The sequence below is a fragment of the Podarcis filfolensis genome (assembly GCF_964270895.1).
Source record: "Podarcis filfolensis genome assembly, chromosome: 2".
Classification (NCBI taxonomy): domain Eukaryota; kingdom Metazoa; phylum Chordata; class Lepidosauria; order Squamata; family Lacertidae; genus Podarcis; species Podarcis filfolensis.
In genome coordinates this window covers 107,756,868-107,783,944 of record NC_139605.1, presented here as the reverse complement: position 1 = coordinate 107,783,944, position 27,077 = coordinate 107,756,868, and the positions used below count along the sequence as shown (strand labels likewise).

Sequence of the window (27,077 nt, the reverse complement as noted above, 5' to 3'; positions counted from 1 at the left end):
GTGGACAAAAGTCCATTTGATTGCAGCCATCCTTTGATTAAGTCCTTTATCCCAACCAAACTTTCCAGATTTACTGGTTTCAGCTTCCTCTGCCCACCAAAGCCATCATAAAACAGGAAAGTTAGAAGCAAAAATTCTCTGCAAAAACTCTCTCCAGGGAGCCCATTTTCTCTATTACTTTATTTTAATGTATGTCCCAGTTAACCAACTTGAAGAGCAAATTAAAACTCTTGGAAGCTTGACTTTCCCTGAATTCTTAACCCTAGATACTTCCATTGCAGCCTGCCTGAAAGCAGACATGCTGAAGTCTTACTGGGTTTGTTTTGGGTTCGGCCCAACTGAATTAAAAATTAAAGAGCAAAATGATAAGTACAATGCTATTTTTTTTTTTTAAAAAAGGCTCAGAGTGGTATCTGAGTCTTCTATTTCTCACAGCCGATATTTGCAAATCAGACTTTTTTCTCCCCCTCCTCAACAGCTGATGGGGGGGAGGAGAAGGAAGGCTTCACTCATCCTATGTTGGGAATTTTGGGAACCAGTAGCAATAGGGCTATCCCTGTGCTGTGTTTCATAAGCACCCAACAGCCAGATGGCTGTCAAGCACTTGGGAAACCTGCGCAAGGGATTTTGACAGGTGGGAACTCACCTGTCATCCATGTGATGGCATAGTCCTATCATGTGATTGACAGATGGGTTTGCCCTGCCTACCTGTCAAAGTTGATTCGTGGGTTCCCCACCCCTGACCTAGAGTGTGAGGTACATGATGGATCACTTTGGAAATTTCCAGTAATTTGTGCTGATCAGCACTTGGGCTCTCTAAAGGCATGGCTCTGTGAATCTATAATGAACTCCTATAGGGAAGCATTGTATCAGGAAGAGATTTTTTATTATTATTAAAAAAAAGAGGATTGCAGTTGAATTCTGCCTTGTCTTCATCCCATAAAATGAGCAACAGCATGCAATAACAATTCACTAAATCTTACATCTGATAAAACATAATTAAGGAAACACAGAGCTTTGGGCAAACAATAAACACTATATGCCATAAGAATCCTATTATTCTGTATTTAAGTAATGAAACCGTAACAGCTTCTCAAAAGTGCCTTAGCATATAGCGACTAACATTTATTTGGAGTGCACAGTGATGTGTGGGTCTCTTCATGCTATTGTCAACACACTATTCATTCCTCCACCCAAGAGAGGTACTATGCAACAACCAGTTAAGTGGGGTGCTTATAATTAGTTCCCTTTGCTAGGTTGGCATTTGTGAAAACATCCCTAAAAAGAAATAAATTACATAGTGCAAAAGAAAAAATTGTGTGGCTGTGCTGAAAAATAAGAAGAAAATGCATCAATGAATTAACTCCCCCTCCCCCACTATACCTGGGTGAAAGAATTGGAAACCGGAAGAATTTCAATGCATGGTAGTTACACCCAGGGGTCTTTAAGAGCAGCCTTGTGACTATCTCCTTTAAGGATGCCCACACACAAAAATACATTAAAATGCAACTTCAACAGAGCTGGCCGACCCCCTTGTCATGATGGACAAGGGTCAAGTTAGCAAGTGGAAGGCTACACCTTCCAATCAACATTCAGTTATTCTAATTTATTACCTGTCCTTCATCCTAATGTCCCAGGGAGAGTTATAATATTGGAACTCAATATTAAAAAGAGTTCAAAACAATTTACAAGCACAGAAACAAGGTGGATCCTAAAAATATACACCTTAATCTGTCTTGCATATGAGGAAATAGGCTGTTGCCCAAGATAACCAGTTCATTGTGGAATCTGCTAGGCTCCTGAACAGGGTCTTGTCTTTCTTAGAAGTGGGGATGGAGGGATGGAGGGAAGGAAAGCAAAATGAACCAGTTACTGACCTATCCTAGGCACTGATATCATATGTATGAGCCTTGCAGGAGGCTGTTAGAACGTCAATTAACATTCTAACTGAAAATACTGGTTTGCATTTTCTCAGAGTCCCTTTCGTTGGGTGGTGTTCATGCCCTGTGGCTCTGACTTTTGCAAGTAATGCAAAATTCACTATGCAAAACGGTAGATCACAGCACTGAAGGAGCAATTACTGCTACCACTGTCCATCTTGTGCAAACCTCCAAATTGTAAGGCGAGATGTCACAGCAGCCAAGCACTGATCTGAGATAATTAATTCCAATAAAATTCCCATCCCACATGCTGAATGATGGCAGATGCCCTGATTGAAGTTCATTTTTGGGATATTAGCATAGAAAAGCTTGCTGGGGCCTCTGAGACAAGACAGCTGAATCAAAGCAAGGAGTGCTGATCCATATAGCAACCCCCTGTGAGCAGCCTGTCTACACAAGAATGCAAGCAACAGAAGGCAAAGCCGCATGTCTCACTCAACAGCCTCCAAATTCCAGTGAAGAATGACTTCAGACAAGTTTTAAAACCGCACTCTCCATTTGCGTTTTTGGAAGAAAACACTTTATGCACAGTGGTGCTATAAATTATGCTTATCAGTTCATAGTATGGGACTGTTATAATGATACTAATATATCTGTGGCTTGCACTTGATTTTTATGCACCCTTTGTAATTGAGATCAGGGTGCAAGAAGTGGCCTTAATGTTGTGTAATGTTTTGGCTGCATTTCTAAAACCACTTTATAGCAAATCTATCTAATTGGGGTGAACTGCTACAAGTACTGACTTCTGGGCAGCAACCTTTGTTTTCAAGCAAATATATCTTTAAAGTACTCAATTCCTCTTGAATATTCCTCCCTTTTTATATGTAGGATGACCATTTGAAACACAAAGCTGCTAGCAGTCTTTTGTACTGCAACCCTTGCAGAACCATATGCTTTCAGAACCTTGGACAGCTCTAAAGCAGCAAAGAATGGGTTTAACATACCGTACTTTTCACCCCATAGGACGCACCTAGTTTTTTGGGGGGGGAAATAAAGAAAAAAAAATTATTTTCCCCCCAGGCACGGGGCTGGCATGGGGGAAGCCCGAGCTTACCCCAACTCCAGCCCTGAGAACAGTCTGCTATCCGCAAGCCTAGGGAGCCCGGCGGGAAGTCGCGCCGGTCTCCCCAGGCTTGCAGAGAGCTGTCGGGCTCCCTAGAGCTGTGCAGAGCTGCGCGAAGCCCGGAGCTGCAGGCAGCTCTGCGCAACCCTCGGGAGACCGGCGCGAAGTTGCGCCAGTCTCCCGAGGGTTGCGCAGAGCTCCCTGAAGCCTGGAGAGCGAGAGCGGTCAGTGCGCACCGACCCCTCTCGCTCTCCAGGCTTCCGCAAAAGCCTGCATTTGCCCCATAGGACGCACACACATTTCCCCTTCATTTTTGGAGGGGAAAAGTGTGTCCTATAGGGCAAAAATACGGTAGATTATTGCAGCCTTCCCCCACCGGATGAAGCCCGGATCTTAGGGGTGGCAACTCCCTTAATCTCTTAACACCACCTATGTCAGCTGTAGATATAGCTGATGGGAAATGCAATCCAACAACATTTGGTTTGGGAAGGGTCAATTATTGTAATATAATATTTATTTGTTTCGGTCAATAACCAGTTAAGAAGTGAATAAAGCAAAATACATAAAACACAGTATGATACATTAAGTACAGTATTAAATATAGAATTTAAATACAATGTAAAATATAAAAATATGAGGAAACGGAACTGAAGGAGAAGCACAAGTGATACAGGAATCATAGGTATCCCCTCAGAAAGTTAGGAGAGGTGAATACCCACACTAACTTTTCTCCATATGCAAAGCTGCTACCCTAATAACTTGGTTATAACACATTCACCCAGCACAGCCTTGTAGAATTCTGCAAAACACCTGATTCCTGAATGTCCACATGACTAACAGTGATTAGCATGAGCTGCCCATGAGCTACACACACACAACCTCTCCATTCTCTAGCCAGGCAACCATGTTCAATGACACATTCCATCCATGCAACTGAAGAATGCGTGGGTCAAGGGTTGTGCAATGTGTAACTGGGGAGAGGGGTACGATATATGGAGGATCCCAAAAGCCAGGTAGAGATGCCAAGAGGACCACATCCAGCCTGCTTGCCAGAGTTTTACCATCCCTGCCTCAGCTTTTAATATTTAGGTTCCTTAAAAATATGTGCATTTCAAAAATGCTCTCAAACTATTATTCACCTTACTAATTAACAATAAACATAAATACAACAATCATGCCTAAAAGAAAAGTACAGCCAGCAAGGCTCCAAATACTTTGGTCATTAACATGCTTACGTATATTTTCCCTGGGCATGGTCTAAGGCAGCGGTTCTCAACCTGTGGGTCCCCAGATGTTGTTGGACTACAACTCCCATCATCCCTGAGCTCTGGCCTTGCTAGCCAGGGGTGATGGCAGTTGTAGTCCAACAACATCTGGGGACCCACAGGTTGAGAAAGGCTGGTCTAAGGCATGGTATGAAGTGAAGGCCCAGGACAGGTGTTGATCATGATGTGAGCTGCGCACAGGTGGTCTGAAGCGAGCGAGTGAGCTACCACCATTCCTGTGGAGCCTCTTTTTATTGAGACAAATATGCAAGCCAGACAGATACATTTTGGGGCTGTGACCTTTACACATCTTCCGTCTCGAGATTGTGGGGTGGTACGAAGCTATTTTGGCACCTGTTCCACAGCGTCATTTTCCCCTTGCACAGTGTATGACGTAGGAGACAAAAGGTCTCTAAGGAAAATGTTACAGACAGGACACTGCTGACTTCTGAGACCGCAAAAGGTCAGACATGGATGGAACGATGTACAGACAGTTGTGGCTTGTCTGGGGGGAAGTTTTCCCTGCACCCCAGGGTCACGCGTGCAGGCAGATTGTGGCTGCCTGCTGGTGGGGAAGTGTGCTCCCTCTAGACCCCACTCCCCACTCCGTGATATCCCTACAATGGTAGGCAAACTAAGGCCCAGGGCCAGATCCAGCCCAATCGCCTTCTAAATCCAGCCTGCGGACGTTCCGGGAATCAGCGTGTTTTTACATGCGTAGAATGTGTCCTTTTATTTAAAATACCTCTCTGGGTTATTTGTGGGGCATAGGAATTCGTTCATTTCCCCCCCTTCAAAATATATTCCGGCCCCCCACAAGGTCTGAGGGACAGTGGACTGGCCCCTGCTGAAAAAGTTTGCTGACCCTTGGAAGGGACCACATTGCTGAAGCTAAGCAGTTCTGGCTCCCTGGGTCTGGGCAGTGCCTGGATGGGCGACTGCTTGGGAACCTAAAATATGCCACCTTGGGTACCATGAGGGAGGAAAATGTTTCAAAGCATCCTTGGGATGTCCCCTCTTGTTTCTTGCAATCCCCTCAACAGCAATATTGGCTAGAGCCGACGGAACTGGCATGAAGAATTGTCATAGACTCCAGACATGTGGCTTGCACATGTCAAATGCTACCAGACTAGTGTGGGACCTGATCATGTAAAAACCATGCCACTTGTGAAATGTACAAATTGGCCATATATCAATGGCTCAGAGACAGTGGTGAACTCAGATCAGGTAAACCTGGATTTGAAACCCTGCTTGGGCATGAAGCTCACTAGGTGGTTTTAGGGCCAATGGCTATCACTCACAGGGTGGCTGTTGGGATATCCCATATAAGCTACCCTGAGATCCTATGGAAAAAGAGAGGAAGCAAATGTGATAAATAAGAAAACTCAATGATTTGCAAATTATCTTTCTCTCTATTCCAGCAGTTATCAGAGAAGGCAGAACTGATTACAAGGATTTCAAAAATACGGTGAGACTGGTTCATGATCTCCAAAGAATTATCATGCAGGGGGTCACATTCTGGTATGTTTGCTTTCTGCTCAAGACTGCCAAAAATTCACTCTGCTACCTGGGTTCCATTGCAAATGCAGAATCTTTTCTCCCAAACTGTCAATGAGTGGCATTTACTTCTAGAAGGCATTTTGATACACTTCACAAAAGCGCTTTTCAGGTCAGCTACAAGCTTTTCACAAAGAAAAGGCCAGAAGGCCAGACTTTGTGAGGCAGTGTCTTGAACAATCTCAAAACTGACTATCAGGCAAGTTACAAATAATGGGCCTCCTACGACTTCTTTTGGCCCGGGGTTATATAAACAACCTGTGTGAGGACATGCAGTACAGGGAAAAGAAAGCAATACGACACTGTACTTGCACAGGGTTCAGTATCTGCATTTCCCCCACACACTTGGAAGAAAAAAGCAATTCTTGCTTCCATATTGGAGTCTCTTGGGTGAATGCTATTCCTTAAAGCACAGCCATGCTTTGCCAACACGTATTATCGTGCAGGATATAAAAACGCAACTGTGGAGGTATACGTCTGAACCAACGATATGGAAGGTATAACAAAACAATGAACAGGGACTGAAATCCATCCAATGTACAAAATGGCTGTGGCCCTTCATTTTTAATAATAAATGCACTGTATATAACAAGTAAGGGATGTGGGTGGCGCTGTGGGTAAAACCTCAGCGCCTAGGGCTTGCCGATCGCATGGTCGGCGGTTCGAATCCCCGCGGCGGGGTGAGCTCCTGTCATTCGGTCCCAGCTCCTGCCCACCTAGCAGTTCGAAAGCACTCTTAAGTGCAAGTAGATAAATAGGTACCGCTCCGGTGGGAAGGTAAACGGCGTTTCCGTGTGCTGCGCTGGTGCTGGCTCGCCAGAGCAGCTTCGTCATGCTGGCCACGTGCCCCGGAAGTGTCCTCGGACAGCGCTGGCCCCCAGCCTCTTAAGTGAGATGGGTGCACAACCCTAGAGTCGGACACGACTGGCCCGTACGGGCAGGGGTACCTTTACCTTTATATAACAAGTATGGAGAATCTGTGGCCTTCCAAATGCTGTTTGATTACAGTTTTCATTCCCTAGACATTGGCCATCTTGGCTGGGGCTGAGGCTCCAAAGTCCCAACCCCATGGACTGGCCTGAATTGAAAACTTGGACTGGCAGAAACTCCTGACCTCCTTAGTGGCCAACACAGAGATTTCCCAACTGTCGGTCGTCCAACCCAGCATTGCTCCCAGGGGTCAGGACCAGTTGCGATGGGCCACAACCACCACACACCCCAGGACTGGGTAAGCGGCCATTCTCATCATCCCAGACACTGGCCATGCTGATTGGCGCTGATGTGAGTTAGGGGTCAAACAACATCTGGAAGGTCCTAGGTTCCCCACCCCTAGCACTGATGCTTTTTAGATGCCTTTTTAATTGAATCAAATACAAATGTTGTTGTTGTTGTTGTTTAGTCGTTTAGTCGTGTCCGACTCTTCGTGACCCCATGGACCAGAGCACGCCAGGCACTCCTGTCTTCCACTGCCTCCCGCAGTTTGGTCAAACTCATGTTCGTAGCTTCAAGAACACTGTCCAACCATCTCGTCCTCTGTCGTCCCCTTCTCCTTGTGCCCTCAATCTTTCCCAACATCAAGGTCTTTTCCAGGGAGTCTTCTCTTCTCATGAGGTGGCCAAAGTACTGGAGTCTCAGCTTCATGATCCGTCCTTCCAGTGAGCACTCAGGGCTGATTTCCTTAAGAATGGATAAGTTTGATCTTCTTGCAGTCCATGGGACTCTCAAGAGTCTCCTCCAGCACCGTAATTCAAAAGCATCAATTCTTCGGCGATCAGCCTTCTTTATGGTCCAGCTCTCACTTCCAAATACAAATACCTAAATATATATCAACTGATTATTAATTCCTTAATGGAAGCATGCTCACTCTCAATTGTTTCAAAGCTGCCCAAATCCAGACTTCCGGAGGCGGCGCGAAACTGTAATGGCGGTCCTCTTCTAGTCTGAAGAGGGGCTCCGCAGGAAAGGGTCGTTTCGCTGCGGCACAGCGACGACCCATCAAGAAAAACCACGAGCAGAGTGAGCTCGTGGCCGTGGGACTCGGCGGGCACCTGGAGCGACCCCGAAATCGCGAAAGGAACCCCGTAAGGAGCTCCGGAGTGAAAGAGGGGTAGCGGTGCTGTGAGTTCATCGCTCTTTCTGCGGGAGTGAAGCCGCGCAGCTGTTGCAGATGAGCGCCGACCTTTCTTCCTTTAAAGATTCGACTGAAACAACAAACCCGTGAGTAAGGACGTTAAATTCGGCAGTAAATTCTTGAAAAAAATTTTGGCTGTAACCGGGAGACGTTAAAAAGGAAGTCCGCCTCCCGGAGCTGCTTACAAGATCAAAGCAAGGGATCAGAGAAGCGAAAAGCGGCTGAAAAGGGATGTTTTAAAGAGGGACTTTCATGCACTTTCAGAAGTGACTGTTAACGAGAAAAGATAGACTTATTTGTGAGCAATTTTTTAAAAGGAAAATTGGAGCGATCCTCCCCAGTAAGATCATTCAAAGCTAAATTCCAAATCGTCGGGCTGCTGGAGGGGAAACTGTTTAACTGCGGAACTGTTACAAATTGTTACAAACTTTTACAGACGTATGGAGGCAGACGCAGTTGATGGACTATATGGAACTAGCTGAAATGACCGGCAGAATCCGAGATTTGGATGAAGAATCAGTCGAGGCGGATTGGAAAAAATTTAAAGACTATTTGCAAAAATACTATAAGCTGTATGAACTTTAAGACAGTGCATGTTCTTGGAAAGGTTACGCTTTAGCAAATATGATTAAGCAAATGGTAAAATTAATGACAAATGAGAAAAGAAGTCAATGTGAATCAAACATTTTATGTTTATTTTAAAAGGTAACAAAGTTAAGATACAATATACTGAATATGGGTACATAATAATGGAAAGTTCCAACAAGGTTTGAAATAAGGTAACAAATTGCTGATATTGCTACTACAAAGAACGCAGATCTGGAAGGTGTGGGGAAGTCCAATGGTTTTCTTTTTTGTTAAAAAAATCAAAAATTGTTTCTTGTATTTGGGTTTTTCTGTATTGTATTGAATTGTCAAAATTATGAAAAGAAACGTAATAAAAATTATTTAAAAAAAAAAACAAAGCTGCCCAAATCAATTGATATTAGACCAAGAGAAACATCTCCTTTGGATACATTACTGCAAATCTCTACATGTTCTTGGGATTTAGGAAAAGGATAAACAAAAACTAAAAGGCAGTCGCTGAACACATCGCTAACATGGCCTGTCAGCCTCTGGAGCAAATAACGAAAACAGAATGGAACATATGATTGCATTTTATGAAGTGCTCACCAAAGACAAATTTCTGCAGGACCTGGAGAATGAATCTGGAATTGCTTAGCATGTTCTACTTAATATTCTAGTCATACACTTGGACATTTAGGGAGTAGCTTTGAGTTTGCTGGGCATTCCAGGCAGAGGCTGACAAAACGGATTTGCAGTTGCTTTGCACTCCTGAGAAACAGTTGCGGTTCTTTTTTATTGTTTGTTAATTCAAGTGTTTCTACGATGCATTCAGAAAGCCAATATTATGCACTGACATTTGAAAATGTGAACTAGTTAATACCATGCACACATTCTGTATAATGCAGGGAAGAAGCCATAGCTCAGTGATAGAACATATGCTTTGTTTGCATGAGGTCCCACATTTAATCCCTGTAACTCTGTAGTTGAAAGAAGAATGAGATAGCAGGGAGGAATATACATTTTTCCAGGGTGTTCAAACATATGCCCTCAGTGAGAATAGTAGGCTACTTCTACTACTAATGAGTATCGAAGGCCATTCACAAATCACTTTGTTTTTCTACAAAATTCATATACCAGAGATATGCAGTCTGCTACTATTTACATGATCACCAATTCCAGGATGAAAGAGCCTTTAATCTTGCTAGTCATAGTGGGCTCTCTTGCAACCCACTTCTATCTTGTTTAGATGTTCAGGGACTGAAGCAAAATCAGAGGATTATGTCAAGTTGTGAGTTGTTATCCTAGAATAGTTGGGTACACAAGCCCTTAGTCACTGTGGGAAGAAGACATTTTTGTTTGGCATTTTTAATAATATGTGGCAAAGGTATGTGCTGTGTAATAAGCTCTCTGATCTAACGGTCAGCATGCAATTTACGTAAATGTGTCATATGTAAACTGGTGTGGCAGCACTGAAGACTGAGTATGTCCAAATCAGTTGGGGACTCATAATGGACATGCATAAAGAAATACTGGGCTTATCACAACTCTCTGACATGTGCCCACATATCCCAGACAGAAGGGAAAACTGCATCTTCCCTCTAGGTTTTATAGTACTTAGCATATACCAGTATCCATATTTCCAATTATCTCATTCCAAAATATCTAAATATCCTGAGAAATTCCTCTTGCCTGCAGAATCCTTACTGAATATATTCACCTTTCTGGGAAATTTTATTCATTTGGGTCTGAATAGAGACAATGGTTTCCTATCCCACTCAACACTGCCAAGATGACTGTGTTATCACTGTGCACTGTTTCAGTGAAAGTTCATTTTGCACGCTTTCAAATACTAATAGAATTGTCAGACTGTACTTTTGTGTTCCATTTTCACTTAATGCCAACCTTTACATCTTTCCCCCTTTGCACCCATGTATATATGTGCACACACACACACAACCTGGCAACTGAGGATCACATTCCATGCATCCAACAAGGAGCTCTAGTTCACAAAAGCATATGCCCAAAGAAAATCTCCTAGTCTTGGAAGGTGCCTGTTGTTTGAGCCAAAGAAAACACTCCTAGACTTTGAATCATCAACATAGCCAAGTGGAAGATAGACCAGCATTCCATTCTTTGCGGAATCACTCTCTCCCTACAATTACAATGCAGTCTCCCCTATTGTTTCATTATTTAGGATCATTTCTTTCTACACTTGCGGCTGTCGTTCTCTGGAAAATGCTCAGAAAAAAATTAAAAGAGTCTGCCTTTCTAAGATCTCTTGAAACGAAGGGCCCCACAGATTTCAGTGAGGACTGAATGCACACAACGGCAGCCGAAGGCAGCGGCAAGCTTTGTTGTTCCTCCCCTGACTTCACATAAAAGAAGCTTAAGATGTACGGTTTGGGGGGAGGGAATCAAGGAAGTTAGAAAGCCACAAGGCCTTCCAAATATGTAACAATGCATCTTTGGCTGAAGTGAAAAATATAGTGCTGATCTGATGTGTTCTTCAGATTTTTGTTACAATGCACAGGTGTACAGGTATCAGTACTTCTCAATCTGTTAAATATGATATCAAACAGTACATGTTGGTAAATATGCCAGAAAAGAGCAGCAACCCACACAACCACTAGATTGGAAACTTAGCACCTACCTGGAACAAAACTTCCCTGGACCACCTCTTTATAAGCCCACCAGCCTTCATGGATTTTTGGTGAATTCTGCTGAGCTGTAGGGGGAAAAAATGAAAACAATAAAAATAGGGCAAAATGTTTTCAAAATTTTGACAACTACAGTCGTCCATATTACTTTCACAACATCCTGAAAATACAAAAACAATCACGACTGTCTTGTGCAGAACCAACAAGAGTTGGTAGTGGAGACCGTGCATCAATTCTCAAATTGGATAGCAGGTCCTATTTGTGTCAATGAGGCTTACATGCAAGCATAAGCTGAGAATTGGTCTAAAAGGATGTCTTGCACAGTTTGCTTGCATGTGAAAGGCCCTCCAAGTACCTTGCAATGCATTTGCAAAAGCACAGCAAACCCCCAACCCCCCAAAAAAACACTGAGTTGCCAAACATAGAAAAATGTGTAGCTTATCTAGGAACAAGTACTGAGGAAGCCAATCAAATATTGAGATTACATGTGTTATGTGTAGATGGCAAGCATGGTGAAAGGGTCTGTAGGGTGATGAGTTCTGAGCTGCCACCACCAAAGGTGCACTGCTGCCCATGCCTTTGCCATCACCATTGTCACATTAAGCATAATAAAGTATAATAGGACGCTGGTGGCACTGTGGTCTAAACCACTGAGCCTCTTGAGATTGCTGATCAGAAGGTTGGCTGTTCGAATCCCCACAACGGGGTGAGCTCCTGTTGCTCTGTCCCAGCTCCTGCCAACCTAGCAGTTCAAAAGCACTGCAGTGCAAGTAGATAAATAGGTACCGGCAGTGCTTTTTTCCTAAAGCAGTGGGTACCGCTGTGGCGGGAAGGTAAACAGCGTTTCCGTGTGTTCTGGTTTCCATCACGGTGTTCCATTGCGCCAGTTGTGGTTTAGTCATGCTGGCCACAGGACCTGGAAAGCTGCCTGTGGACAAAAACCAGCTCCTTCAGCCTGAAAACTGAGATGAGCGCTTCCCCCCATAGTCGTCTTTGACTGGACTTAACCGTCCAGTGGTCCTTTACCTTAATTCCTGCAGCAGGAAATGAATAGGTTTCTGAACTGCATAGAGAACCTCCATGTACAGAGAAGGCTGGGCACTGCATAAGCCATGCTTATTGTGCAGGGAAAGTTGAGGGGAAAATTGAAAATACTTCCCCCCCATTGGCAGAAATGACTGGCAGAATCCGAGACCAGGGAGAAGAGTCGGTGGAAGAAGATTGGAAGAAATTTAAAGACTATCTACAGAAATATTGTAAAATTATTGAATGTTAGAATGATGTTGGATAGAAATTAAGTGGTTTCCAGCTGTAATGCTTTAAGAGAATATGAAAAAAGGGTTATAAATAGATAAAAACATAATTAAAATGATGTTGGATTGGAAATAAGTGGTATTAGCAACAAAGTTAATAAGAATATGCAAAAATGAATTGATAATGGATGAAAATACAGAGTTATAAAATGTTAAGATATAGAGTTAAGATAAATGAAAGAGGGTAAGGATTTGCTGATTTGATTATTTAAATGGGAATACAAGAAGGGGAGGTGTGAGGAGGTCAAAGAAACAAGCAAATGAGTTTTAAGTTATGAAAAATGGAATTGTTTTTAATTTTTCTTATTTTTTCTGTGTTTTTACATGTTGTATTTTTATTTTTATTTTTTCTTTTATTATGTGTTCTTGCATATTTGTTTTTGTAAAACTTCAATAAATATTTCTTTAAAAAAAGAGAAAATACTTTCCCCCCCCTTGCTCACGCTTTCCAGATGAACAAGAAAGCCAGATTATTGTGGTTTTGTGCCAAATGTCTGGTTGACAATGCAACTGCATCAGAAGGGAGCCAACGACCTAGCAAACACTGTGCCAGTACTCTATATTTATAAAATCCTTATCAGGTCAAGAAGCATCAAGTTAAACATACTAAACAGAAAGTCCCAGAGAAAAATACTAACATCCCAACCCTAAATCATGCCGTGCCAGCAACTACGTGTTACAGAAAGGCTCGTGATGACTGCTAATATTCTGTTGGGCTGCAAGGAGGTGAGATGTGTTAGAGAAAATGCCCAGGATTAGGGAGCCAGTGATACCATCTGAAGGTCACTTAAAATAATGGAGGGAGGATAGAAAGCACTGTCAGAACCAATCCTGAATTACAGGGACTGACAGGAAAACTAAGGCAACATCTATGCTATCAAGCAGGCAAATTGGGGAGTTCATTCCCAAAGGGATGTTCTTCTTTGAACCACGACATCTCTACATTTGACACGAGTCCAGGAAAAACACACTGGAGAAAATTGCGCATGAAGCAAATGGCTGACATGAATTTGCACTCTGCCATTCCATGCACTGAAGCAGATTCTGATGCCACCAAAGCAGGACTCGACATTCTCCATGGAATGAAAGAAGGCTTGATTTTGCAGGCATGCATTGAAAGGAAAGAGGGGGTGGGTGGGAGAGGCATGCGGTTTCCCTCATTCCTCCAATCAGTCTGATGCAAAAGGCCATGAGGCCTCGAAAGATGAGTAAGGAAGGCGGGTATTTGCTTCAAACCTTAATCCACACCAAAGCTGGATTAGTAAGAAAAGTCGCCAAAACACAGGGCTGAGAAATCAAAATGAGATAGCCACATGAATACCCCTTGTTGAGCATCCTGCCTGGTGTACACATTTCACAGTGGGCCTCTGCTATTTAATCTCATACCCATCTGACAGGATGGCAGGATGCCTGCCTCTTTCCAAAGCAAGGCTGACCTTGCAATTGGGCTACTGGTGCCAACTACAAAGTAGAGCTTTAAAAATAGAAAACCGAAACAACACTGCCCATATCTTAATTCCCTTACGTGCCTGTCTTACAGATTTATTTGGCTCTGACAAAGCCACAAAGAATCATCTGTTTCGACAGAGAAAGCAAGCCCATCCTATGTTGTGCTATATTAGCTACAATCCCATTATAACTCCTTGGAGAAATGTATCAATCAAGTGGGGTTACACCAAGCTGATGACTCCATGACTCTAGACAAATTAATGTCAGTTGTGCTACCTGTTACAGTATGGCTTTGCCTACAAGTAGTGCTATGAATCTGGCTATTGCCAAAGCAGTAGCATTGGGCTGCCATCAGTATGGTGATGACACCCAACTCTATCTGTTGATGGATGGCCATCCTGACTCGGCCCCAGACACACTGATCGGATGTTTGGAAGCTGTGGCTGGATGGTTACGTGGGAGCTGGTTGAAGTTAAATCCTTCGAAGACAGAGGTCCTTTGGCTGGGACGGGACGATATGGGATTGGGGTGGCAACCCCCATCTCTTGTGGGGGCACAATTAGTGCCAGCACCGTCCGTTAAGAGTTTGGGTGTAATCTTCGACACCTCCCTTTCCATGGAGGTGCAGATTGCAGCTATAACAAAGGCGGCATTTTTTCATCTCCACCAAGTTAAGCAGTTGGCTCCTTACCTCTCTCGCCCTGACCTAGCCACTGTGATCCACGCGACGGTCACCTCCAGACTGGATTATTGTAACTCACTCTATGTGGGGCTGCCCTTGAGACTGACCCAGAAACTCCAGCGGGTGCAGAATGCTGTGGCGAGACTCCTTACGGGGTCCTCGCTGCGAGATCACATTCACCCGGTGCTATACCAGCTGCACTGGCTCCCGGTGGAGTACAGGGTCAGGTTTAAGGTGCTGGTTTTAACCTTTAAAGCCCTATACGGCCTAGGACCCTCGTACCTACGGGACCGCCTCTCCTCGTATGTCCCACAGAGGAATTTACGGTCTTCAAACAAAAACATCTTGAAGGTCCCAGGCCACAGAGAGGTTAGGCTGGCCTCAACTAGAGCCAGGGCTTTTTCGGCTGTGGCTCCGATCTGGTGGAACGCTCTGTCACAAGAGACTAGGGCCCTGTGGGACTTGACATCTTTCCGCAGGGCCTGCAAGACAGAGCTGTTCCACCAGGCCTTTGGTCGGGGTTCAGCCTGACTTCCTCCTTTGGCAATCTTCACAGAACTCTAGCCCAATGGTTGCCATCAATTTGATTTGAATTAATTTTATAATGAAATGATTTTAGAATGTTGTATTATTTTATTGTTGTTAGCCACCCTGAGTATGGCTTCGGCTGGGGAGGGTGGGATATAAATAAAATTTATTATTATTATTTATCATTGATGCCTGCTAACCCAACCAACATCTTGAGTTTTCTTGCATTGCAATTGTTATGCTACAGGTTATGATAACTGACAACACAGTAGTTTTATAGCTCCTGTGCCTGATCATACACAGTTGTTTACTGGCATACCATCTCAGCAGACTTGAGTCATTCCTAGTATTCTCGTTTAAATGTTATCACTGCGGAAATTGGAACAAAACAATGTCTGGCCCCAGCTCCAGTAACTGTGTCCAACTACCTTCCTGTCATTACATTTAAATCAATGCCATGTTGATGGTCTTAAGCAGTGCTTTTTTTCTGGAAAAAACTGGCGGAACTCACCACGTTTATTTCTTTGTTTGTTGCAAGGTCCAGTTGCAGTGCTGCCACTCCCTCCCCCTGGGCAGTGGCTAAATGTAAGATTTGATTAATAAACTCAATAAGTCAATGATCTGGATTAGAAATGGCCACAACTTTGTTGATTACAGATATAGGTGGATTTTTGGCTCAAACATTGGGTGTATATCCGTTCCAGCCCCTGCCCCCCAACAACTCCCCCCCAATTATTTAATTTTTTAAAGGTAAGGGAACTCACGTGTTTCCAAGTTCCCACTAAAAAACACCCCTGGTCTTAAGAATGGAGCAAACAGCACATCAAATTCTTAAAAATAATTGTAAGGCTGGTGATTTACGACACAAAATCTTCCACAAAAATAGTCATGAACTTGTTGTGTTCATAAATACAGTGGTACCTCGGGTTAAGTACTTAATTCATTCCGGAGGTCCGTTCTTAACCTGAAACTGTTCTTAACATGAAGCACCACTTTAGCTAATGGGGCCTCCTGCTGTTGCCACGCCGCCGGAGCATGATTTCTGTTCTTATCCTGAAGCAAAGTTCTTAACCTGAAGCATTATTTCTGGGTTAGCGGAGTCTGTAACCTGAAGCGTATGTAACCTGAAGCATATGTAACCCAAGGTACCACTGTAGTCAGAAATCCTGTGGCATTTCACTACCCACTGAAGATGAAGTCGTACAGTTAACTATAGTCAGCTCAGACTACTTAGGTGCCCCAGATGAAATGTCATTTTCATCAATCCATTTGTTGTATGGCTAGGATCTCCAATGTGGCACCTGTGAGGGCAATTGTCCCCCTGGCACTCTCAAAGGCTCTGAGTCCCTGGAGAAGGTGGTTACCTTTCTCCCCACTCCTGAAAGTACATAGAGATTAAGAGGAAATGGGAAGAGTGACACCTTTAGCTCTATGCTTTTTTAAGGCTAAGAGCTATGCCCAAGCAGTGGAGCAGAAATTGTGAGTGAGAGAGGGTAGGGGGAACAGGGGAGCAATCTGGGAGACTGGGGGCAGGTGCCACAGGAGTAGGGAGAAAGGGGGAGGTAACAGAGACAAGAAAGAAAATATGCTTGCTTGCCATAAGACAAAAAAGTAAGCTTCTCTTTCCAAACTCTGAATCTTCCAAGATGATGGTGGTGCATTCACAGTTTTTATGACCATTCAAATGTGTTTCAATAAGTAATCAGAGTGGAATGAGGCAAAATATATGACATAAAAATAGTCCTGCAAAACAAGAAGCCCTTTCTCTGACTTTTGCAAACTTTGAATCAGACCTATTTCATGAAGTTCGATAAAATAATTACTTCTGCTTAAGAAGCTGTTCCAACTCTTATGGCATTTTCTACACCTGCAAGGTTATTTATTTGCTATGTCAGGCTTTCCTCTCTCCTCCTGCTCTTTGGCTGTCAGTGGAAGATGGAGTATGTTATTGATCTGAGGGACCATCAGTCAAGCAGCTCTTTTATATATGCAAATCAGCAAATAAAAGTGAAACAGCTCCTCCAGTGATGGATTTTGCAATAGTCCTATATTACTTTCTTAAAGTGAAGACAGGCTCCTGTGCATGGCAATGTAGCCTTTGACGGGCGCCACCCTATGAGAAGTTTATTCTTTAGTATACAGAAATGTGATATGAGGCAATCTGCCTAATAATAATAATAATAATAATAATAATAATAATAATAATTTAATATTTATATCCCGCCCATCTGGCTGGGCTTCCCCAGCCACTCTGGGCAGCTTCCAAAAAAATATTAAAATACTGTAATACATCAAACATTAAAAGCTTCCCTAAACAGGGCTGCCTTCAGATGTCTTCTGAAAGTCTGGTAGTTGTTGTTCTCTTTGACATCTGGTGGGAGAGCGTTTCACAGGGCGGGTGCCACTACCGAGAAGGCCCTCTGCCTGGTTCCCTGTAACTTGGCTTCTCGCAGTGAGGGAACTGCCAGAAGGCCCTCAGTGCTGGACCTCAGTGTCCAGGTAGAACGATGGGGTGGAGACGCTCCTTCAGATATACTGAACCAAGGCCATTCAGGGCTTTAAAGGTCAGCACCAACACTTTGAATTGTGCTCGGAAACGTACTGGGAGCCAATGTAGGTCTTTCAAGACCAGTGTTATGTTGTCTCAGCGGCTGCTCCCAGTCACCAGTCTAGCTGCCGCATTCTGGATTAGTTGTAGTTTCCAGGTCACCTTCAAAGGTAGCCCCACGTAGAGCGCATTGCAGTAGTCCAAGCAGGAGATAACCAGAGCATGCACCACGCTGGCGAGGCAGTCCGCAGGCAGATAGAGTCTCAGTCTGTGTACCAGATGGAGCTGGTAAGCAGCTGCCCTGGAACAGATGCCCAAATTATGGAATCTGATTACTGTGATAATGACAATTTATATACCACCCTTTATCCAAAGATCCTGGGGCAGTGTGCAACATGAAGAACATAATTTAGATATCATCATAAAAAACATAATACAAAGCCGAATAATAAAATAATCATAGCAACAGTCCCCTCTCCCATTTAACAGCCCATAGATTATATAATGGCCAAAGGCCTGGGTAAAGAGGAATATTTTCACCTGCTGCCTAAAGATATGTAATGGTAGCACCAGGCAAGCATCTTTGGGGAAAGTATTCCATAGATGGGAAGCCACCACAGAAAAGGCCCATGCTCGTGTTGAACTGGATGTTCCTTTTGGATATCCGGTCTAAGAAAAGTTATTTACTACTTCTGCAGCAGAGCACTACTTATACAGTGGTACCTCCAGTTGCGGACGGGATCCGTTCCGGAGCTCCGCTCAGATTCTGAGGATTCCGCAACTGGAGGTGCCTGTTCTGCGCATGCGTGCAGCACGATAGAGCGCTTCTGCACATGCGCAAGTGGCGAAAGCCAGAAAAATACTTCCGGGTTTGCCGCTTTCGCAACCCGAACTTTACATTACCCGAGGTTCTACTGTACTGAGATATACAGAGTTTAAACTTATTTAACCTGCCACTCTTCATTTAAAATCACAGAGTGGTTTGCAGAATAAAAGAATAATAAAAATAAAAACAACTAAACAATATACTAAAACCCAATAAACCTGCCAATAATCTCCAAAACAGCAGCGAGCATCGTAACTTCCACAATCACTTTAGAACAAGTGGATTGGGCGTGATATAAGTAATAAATTATTATTATTATCATCATTATAATTATTATTACTTAGAGAGAAAATTGCCACGGTTTAAACAGGTGGATGAACTGTTCCTCTAAATACAATAAAATAAATTAAAATGTATATTGTTCCATGCTTATCTATAGTCACTGGTGGGGAAACAGGAATAGATAATTGGCTTGGTATTTAGATAAAAGGTTGTGACTTGGAAAGGGTTGAATAAATATGTAGAAGGTTGTAGCCTATAAGGAAAACAAAACAAAAGCATTCTTTTTTTTATTGCTATTATTTTTACCAATGGCATTTTAAACTGTGATATTGATGCTGCATTTAGTTTTAGATTTTGATTTATGTGGAAATTGTTTTCCATTTGGTTGTGTATTTTTTTGATGTGGTTTATTGTTTATGACTTTTGTAATTATGTAAATCTTGTCATGTTGTGAGCTGCCTTCAGCAATGTTTTTAACTGTGGAAAGGCGCATACAAATAAAATGATGATGATGATGATGAAGGTTGCAGTAGGGATAGTAGCTCTCTTTATCGGCCTAACCAACCCATGCTGAGAAGGACTGATTTTCAAGTTCTCACATTACCTGAAGAAAAATGTGTCTTCGCAGCTCAATGAAGCACAAGAGAACAGAGGCTGGATCAGAGGTAAAGTAAGGTAAAGGGACCCCTGACCATTAGGTCCAGTCATGGCTGACTCTGGGGTTGCGGCGCTCATCTCGCTTTATTGGCCGAGGGAGCCGGCATACAGCTTCCGGGTCATGTGGCTGGCATGACTAAGCCGCTTCTGGCGAACCAGAGCAACGTACGGAAACGCCGTTTACCTTCCCGCAGGAGCAGTACCTATTTATCTACTTGCACTTTGACGTGCTTTCGAACTGCTAGGTTGGCAGGAGCAGGGACCGAGCAATGGGAGCTCACCCCATTGCGGGGATTCGAACCGCCGACCTTCTGATCGGCAAGCCCTAGGCTCTGTGGTTTAACCCACGTGCCTGCTGCCAATCCAGGCTTCTGGGCTCAAATGCAACAATTGAAACTCTTTACATTATTTAGCATCTTAAATCAGAAAACAACTTGATGAACATGATCTCTTATTCACTTGCCTTTCCCTTGAACATTCAAATGTGAATGACAGATCAACAGTTTTACAACAAATGTAATCATGTACACCCTATTTGGCATGTTGAAAGAAATAAGATGTTCTACTCCAGAAATTAAAAACATAATGCCACTCTGCCAGGCAGAAACTCTTGCTCTCACAAGAGAAGGAAAATATTCTGACCACTTTGATCTACAAGGAGCTAGAACGTTTGCACACCAGCGCAGCCAAACAGTGCCAGAGACTTCATAGATGCTACTACAAGACAATGCAAGCTAGCACTGACTCCAACTGAACACAAGGCCATCTAAATACAGTGGTACCTCGGGTTACATAGGTTTCAGGTTACAGACGCTTCAAGTTACAGACTCTGCTAACCCAGAAATAGTACCTCGGGTTAAGAACTTTGCTTCAGGATGAGAACAGAAATTGTGCTCCTGTGGCTTGGCGGTAGCAGGAGGCCCCATTAGCTAAAGTGGTGCTTCAGGTTAAGAACGGACCTCCGGAATGAATTAAGTACTTAACCCGAGGTACCACTGTAGTCATCTGTCCCACAAAAAAAGCAGGGGCACATCATGTCCCCTCAGCTATGGACCTTTCAGATGGGAACCAGAAGTGTTAACTGTGTTTCTTTCATGTGTTTGTTTAGCCCCACAGATCACACAGTGAGAATGAGCTACAAATCACCCCATCCTGTACTGCCTACTCCCTACCAGAACTGCACTTTGAAGTCTCACTTTATGGTTCCATTGAATATGGACCTAGCCACAGGCACACAACCATAACTATGATGCTGTGAAAAAGCTAGCTTCTTCAGATTCCTCTGTTGTGCCTCCAAACCTTCCACCACCAACCATTAGGCTTTCAGCCATTTGCACTTCAGGAAACCAAGTTACTGTTTTGAAAATAGAAAACCAGTTGTGCAGCATCCTAAATAAGACTGTCAAGTGCTGTGTGCTCATAATGCCAAGGTTTGCATCCAATATTAGCTCTACTGAAGAGTAGACCATTGAAATTAATGGAAAATACTGTCTTGGATCCAATAATTTAAATGCCTCTACTTTGAGTAAAACTTAGCTGGAGACAACCCCAAGCCTCTGCCAGATTGAGATTCCCTAGGCAAAGTCAGATAATGCTTTTTCCTGACACAGAATTTATATCTTGTCTTTGTAAACAAAACACCCAGTCTTTATCTCTTTAATAAAAACCCAATGTATTATTTAGAATAAAGCCGAATCTGATACACAGAAAGAAGCAGGGGATAGGAAAAGATAAGAATCATCTGCCTTCAGTAAGTGTGATTCATCTGGTTATTTCCTTTGAGATTCTAAAGTGGTGCCATACATCAAAACTATATAATTAGTTTTGCTCCTTTAAAATGTCTTCAAACAAAAATGTATTATTTTGTTAAGCAATATATTTCAGGCTTTCCTGATAGTAAAAAAAAAGGGGGGGGCCCACCTAGAGCCCAGCAAATAAAGGCCTGGTTCTCAGTGAAGAGCTACATTTAATAACTAAGAGGCAACAATTAAGGCTTCGGGTGAGAGTTGGAACATCTTATGACTTGGGGTGCAGAGAAGCATCTGCTAATCCCTTTGGTCCCACAGGGTTTCCTGTATCTCTCACCAGAAACAGAAGCTGTCAGCAGCAGCAGCAGCCTAGTGAGAAAGCCTGAGGCTTTGAGAGACTACTATCTGGTTGCTTTAAAAGCCAGTTACAGGTCAGCAGAGTCAACTGGGCCACAGGAGGGAAGACTTACACATATTAGTGCTGCCCTAGTAACCGTTATCTATTTTATTGTATTTTCAATGCATTATAAGCTGCCTAAAGAACTCTGGTTAGTAAGCAGAGTGACACTCCCAAACATAAACCAAGCAAGCATCTGAAAAATCGGAAAGCAAGATAAACGGAACAGTGTTGTTAAGTGAAGGCGGAACCATACACAGAGGGCCTACTGCATGTTGGTGCAGACACATCTACCACAGAATAATAGAATTGTAGAGATGGAAGGGACCACGAGGGTCATCTAGTCCAACCCCCTGCAATGCAGGAATCTTTTGCCTAACATGAGGCTCAAATCCACAACCCCGAGATTAAGAGTCTCATGCTCTACCGACGGACAGTTTCATTTGTGGATCTGTCCCTCGTATGTTTCAAAAGCTACCGCAATCAACATTGGACTTGTCCATAAGGTATCTTGAGTTACTGTGGAACTGTTTTCCATTGCTATGGCACAATATAAATGTATATTGCCTCCAAGGTTATGCTGCCATGAAACCTTATTAAATTTTGCATTATCCACAGGGGAATGTATAGTGGCAATAGGAGAGGGAAGAGAAGAGAAGAGAAGAATAAAAAACAGCAAGGCATTATCAAGGGTTCAATAAATAAAATGCTTCGATAGACAGACCAGGTTTCTTCTTGTTCTTTTGCTCAAAATACATTCAACTACCATTTCATCACCATGCCCAGTTTCATAAATCCCATACTTTCTCCATCTCAGAATGCAAATGACTAAATTCCTGCAGGCTTACTAATTTTTAAAGTGCTGTGTTGAACCCCACCCCCTATCTTGCAAAAGTCTTTGCTCCCCATGAAAGAGGCATCATTTTTTTTGTCTGTCTAGCAAAGTGGCAGAAAATTATGTGGAGGTTTTCCATTGTGGGGTCAGGGTGTTGTGCTTACTTAAAATATATATATATATTTATTAGAGTTTGGAAAAAGGCTAAGGAGTCTTTTCTTTCCTTCTTCTCAAAGTTCTCCCCTACCTACTCTCTTTAGAGCAAAGCAAAGAAAGAGATTCCCCATAATGAATTTTTGAAATAATTATATATATGGCAAGATGGAATCACTGATAATGAAGCCAAGGGCATAAAGGGAGTCAAGCAAGAGAAAGGAATAAACTGTATCCACACAGATGGATCAAGAAGAACAAGGGCTGAATAAAGACCTTTAGATCAGGCAGAAATTAAATGATTGGTGATTTTGTGAGGGGACTCCTGGGGGCAGAAGCCAGATTGCAGTGGGTCAAGAGAAGACTAAGTTAGAGAAGACTAAGTCAAGACAAATCTCAAAACACCAGGTTGTTAATAGGCAAAAAGACAGAAATCCCCTTTCACAAATTCCCTTCTTGTGTTAATGAATGGAAGAAGGACCACGTCCAATGGTCCTGACCCAAGCTTCCCACATTTAGCAGTTCTGGAAAGGATGTCTATGCACATCAGTACCACATTATGCTGATATGCAGAGGTTGGGTATAAAGCCAGAGAGGCATGATGACATCAGTGGGACCCAGTGACTGCGACCGCTGCCCTCCTCCATGTGAAGGAACTTGTGCAAGGAGAAAATTGGGGGAGGGTATTCAAGGTTATACAGTGGTACCTTGGTTCTCAAACGTCTTGGTTCTCAAATGCCGAAAACCCGGAAGTAAGCGTTCTGTTTTTCAAACGTTTTTCGAAAGCCGAACATCTGATGCTGTTGTCAGCTATTGTTTCCAGGGCACCTGCACCAATCAGAAGCTACGCCTTGGTTTTCAAACATTTCGGAGGTCAAAAGGACTTCCGGAATGGATTAAGTTTGGCACTTCTGTTTTTGCTATTTATTTTGCGTTTTTGTTTTTGAGGCTTTTTAAGTTAATTTGTTTTTGTGACTGTGTGGAATCCAATTCAGCTACTGATTTATTGATTGTGTGACTGCGGAAATGGATAAAAGCCCCCCATCCAAACAATGACTATCATCAGTGCAGGTAAGAATTTTATTTTTTTATTTTTTTTATCATCTACAATACTGTCTTATTTATTTTACAGTGCAGTACAGTACATTGATTATTGTTTTCATTTTATGAATCAATGGTCTTGTTAGATATAATAATAATAATAATAATAATAATAATAATAATAATAATAATAATAATTTATTATTTACCAGCATGAGTTTGACCAAACTGCGGGAGGCAGTGGAAGACAGGAGTGCCTGGCGTGCTCTGGTCCATGGGGTCACGAAGAGTCGGACACGACTAAACGACTAAACAACAACAACAACAACATCTGGCAGAGTTTCCCCAGCCACTCTGGGCAGCTCCCAATCAAGTGTTAAAAACAGTACAGTGTTAAATATTAAAAACTTCCCTGAATAGGGCTGCCTTCAGATGTCTTTTAAAGATAGGATAGCTGCTTATTTCCTTCACATCTGAAGGGAGGGTGTTCCACAGGGTGGGCGCCACTACTGAGAAGGCCCTCTGTCTGGTTCCCTGTAACCTCACTTCTCGCAATGAAGGAACCGCCAGAAGGCCCTCGGCGCTGGATCTCAGTGTCTGGGCTGAACGATGGGGGTGGAGACGCTCCTTCAGGTATACAGGACCGAGGCCGTTTAGGGCTTTAAAGGGCAGCACCAACACTTTGAATTGTGCTTAGAAACGTACTGGGAGCCAATGCAGATCTCTCAGGACCGGTGTTATGTGGTCCTGGCGGCTGCTCCCAGTCACCAGTCTAGCTGCCGCATTCTGGATTAATTGCAGTTTCCGGGTCCCTTCAAAGGTAGCCCCACGTAGAGTGCGTTGCAGTAGTCCAAGCGGGAGATAACTAGAGCATGCACTACTCTGGCGAGACAGTCCATGGGCAGGTAGGGTTTTAGCCTGCCCTGGACACAGAATTAACCTGCGCCTCCATGGACAGCTGTGAGTCCAAAATGACTCCCAGGCTGCTCACCTGGTCCTTCAGGGGCACAGTTACCCCATTCAGGACCAGGGAATCCCCCACACCCGCCCGCCCCCTGTCCCCCCAAAACAGTACTTCTGTCTTGTCAGGATTCAACCTCAAACTATTAGCCGCCATCCATCCTCCAACTGCCTCCAGGTAAAATAGTAAAATTCATGTTTTAGTGGTTGTTTTTAAAAGTCTGGAATGGATTAATCCATTTTGCATTACTTTCTATGGGAAAGTGTGCCTTGGTTTTGAAACGCTTTGGTTTTGGTACGGACTTCCGGAACAGATTAAATTTGAGAACCAAGGTACCACTGTACTTCTAAAAAGTGAGAGTGTCTGCAATCCTAACCCCACTAACTTGGGAGCGAGCCGCACTGAACTGAGTGGCACTTACTTTCAAGAAGTCATTGTTAGGGCTGCAATGCAACTTACTTAAATGGGCACTGGAGGAACAAAAACTGGACCAGGAGAAATCTTTCCAATATTTGGAAACTGGGAGTTCTCTCCTCTAGTTCTCTTTTAGCCAAGCATAGGCAGCACAAGGAGTAAAAAGCAGCGGGCAACACAAGTTACACTGCAATTTCTCTACAAAGTTTTCCAGCTCTGCCTGTCTTTGAGAATTAAAAGTTCTTTCCCATAGTCTACGAAACCAAATGCTGGGTATGGAATATGGCACAGAAGCTTGAGTCTATACAAAAGAATCTCAAGAACTCTGTATCTCTTGCCTTTCATCTACTCCTGAAAACAGAAGTTAGAAAACCTCCTCTGTGCCTTTGAAGGTACAGAAACAGGCCACTGTATAATGGCTTTTTAAAAAAAGTACAGGTACCAAGACAGACTGTTATCCTTCTGTTGCGGTGATCAATATAAGTAACCCTGACTTCCCAAGAAAATCCAGGGTCTCAAAGGCTGATACTCTAATCTCGCTGTGTGGCTTTTCACAAGTTGAAATGAAAACCAAAAGACCTATCACAGGCAAGAACACTAATTAACTTAAACTCAATGAAATTGTTGCACAGCAAGTATGCAGTTCTGAATCTTTGTTCTACCCTCCTCCCATGGACATGTTAAAAAGGAACAGTTACATTATAAAGTTACTTTTGTGATCTATTTTATGCCTTTCTTTGAAGTCCTCAAAACAATTCCATCTAAGATGCTAGAAAGATGCTATGCAAACTAACTGTGGGCTGCATCTATGTAGATGAGGAAAAACTTGAAAAACCTACCCACTGATGTTTGTTCCACTGCATTCTAAGTGTTGCATCCAGCTATTTCCCACTCAGAGTAGACCCACTGAAATTAATGGGCCTAAGTTAGACATGTCCATTAATTTAAATGAGACTTCTCCTAATATGACTAATGTTAGATACAACCCTAAATATTCTAAAATCAGGCCCAAGCTGTTAAAAGTCTACTCTGGAAAAGCTAGCCTTCATATTATCAATAATTCTTTTTTTGTTATTCTTCAACAGATAAGGGTAAAAAAGGTAAAGGTAAAGGATGCCTGGACAGTTAAGTCCAGTCAAAGACGACTCTGGGGTTGCGGTGCTCATCTTGCTTTCAGGACGAGGGAGCTGGTGTTTGTCCACAGACAGGTTTCCGGGTCATGTGGCCAGCAGGACTAAACTTCTTCTGACACAACGGAACACCAGAGCACACGGAAACATTCTATCTATGTAGAAAATCAGTATGTAGACCATACATTTTAACAAACCAAATACAAGCCCTCTATCACGATATGTATGCTGTAACTCACTGTGTACATGCTGCAAAATGCCCAGCTAAAATGGCAACCAGGGAAACCAGATGGAAAAGGGGGAAGTATCCTGCACACTTAAACATTTCTATAATATACAGTGGTACCTTGGGTTACAGACGCTTCAGGTTACAGATGCTTCAGGTTACAGACTCTGCTAACCCAGAAATAGTACCTTGGGTTAAGAACTTTACTTCAGGATGAGAACAGAAATCGCATGCCGGCAGCACAGCGGCAGCAGGAGGCCCCATTAGCTAAAGTGGTGCTTCAGGTTAAGAACAGTTTCAGGTTAAGAACAGACCTCTGGAACGAATTAAGTTCTTAACCCGAGGCACCACTGTAGTATCAATAGTTATGGCTCCCTGAAGCAAAACTGATTCACCAAAATAGATATTGTAGAGAAAAGCAAAGAACCACACATCAGGCGTCATGATAAAAACCACAATGATATTGTCCCAGGAATAATCCACAAGACTTGGGCCTTTTCTTCTTCCAGCAAAGCCACAAGGAGAAAAGAAGCTTCCTGCTTCCAATTTTGATTAAACACAACAAATCACTTTGAAAACCCCCAGAAAATGTGGTAGAGTTCAGACCATGGGCGATGAAGCTGGTTTGTTTCAAGCAAACCATAGTTGATATTAACTATTGTTAAGAGTTTGGACATTACTGAGATTAATCAAAAGAAGAACCAGAA

General features: G+C 43.1%; 1 protein-coding gene across 4 annotated transcripts in view; it reads right to left on the bottom strand.

Annotated features, from left to right (window-relative positions):
* The window catches only part of CA10 (carbonic anhydrase 10), a 354,321-nt gene that overhangs the window by 268,587 nt on the left and 58,657 nt on the right, over positions 1–27,077 (bottom strand). For all 4 annotated transcript variants that reach the window (XM_083598944.1, XM_083598945.1, XM_083598946.1 and 1 more), the window contains one exon: positions 11,174–11,248. In XM_083598944.1, the coding sequence (XP_083455070.1) occupies positions 11,174–11,248 (75 nt within the window). The remainder of the gene's footprint in view (positions 1–11,173; positions 11,249–27,077) is intronic.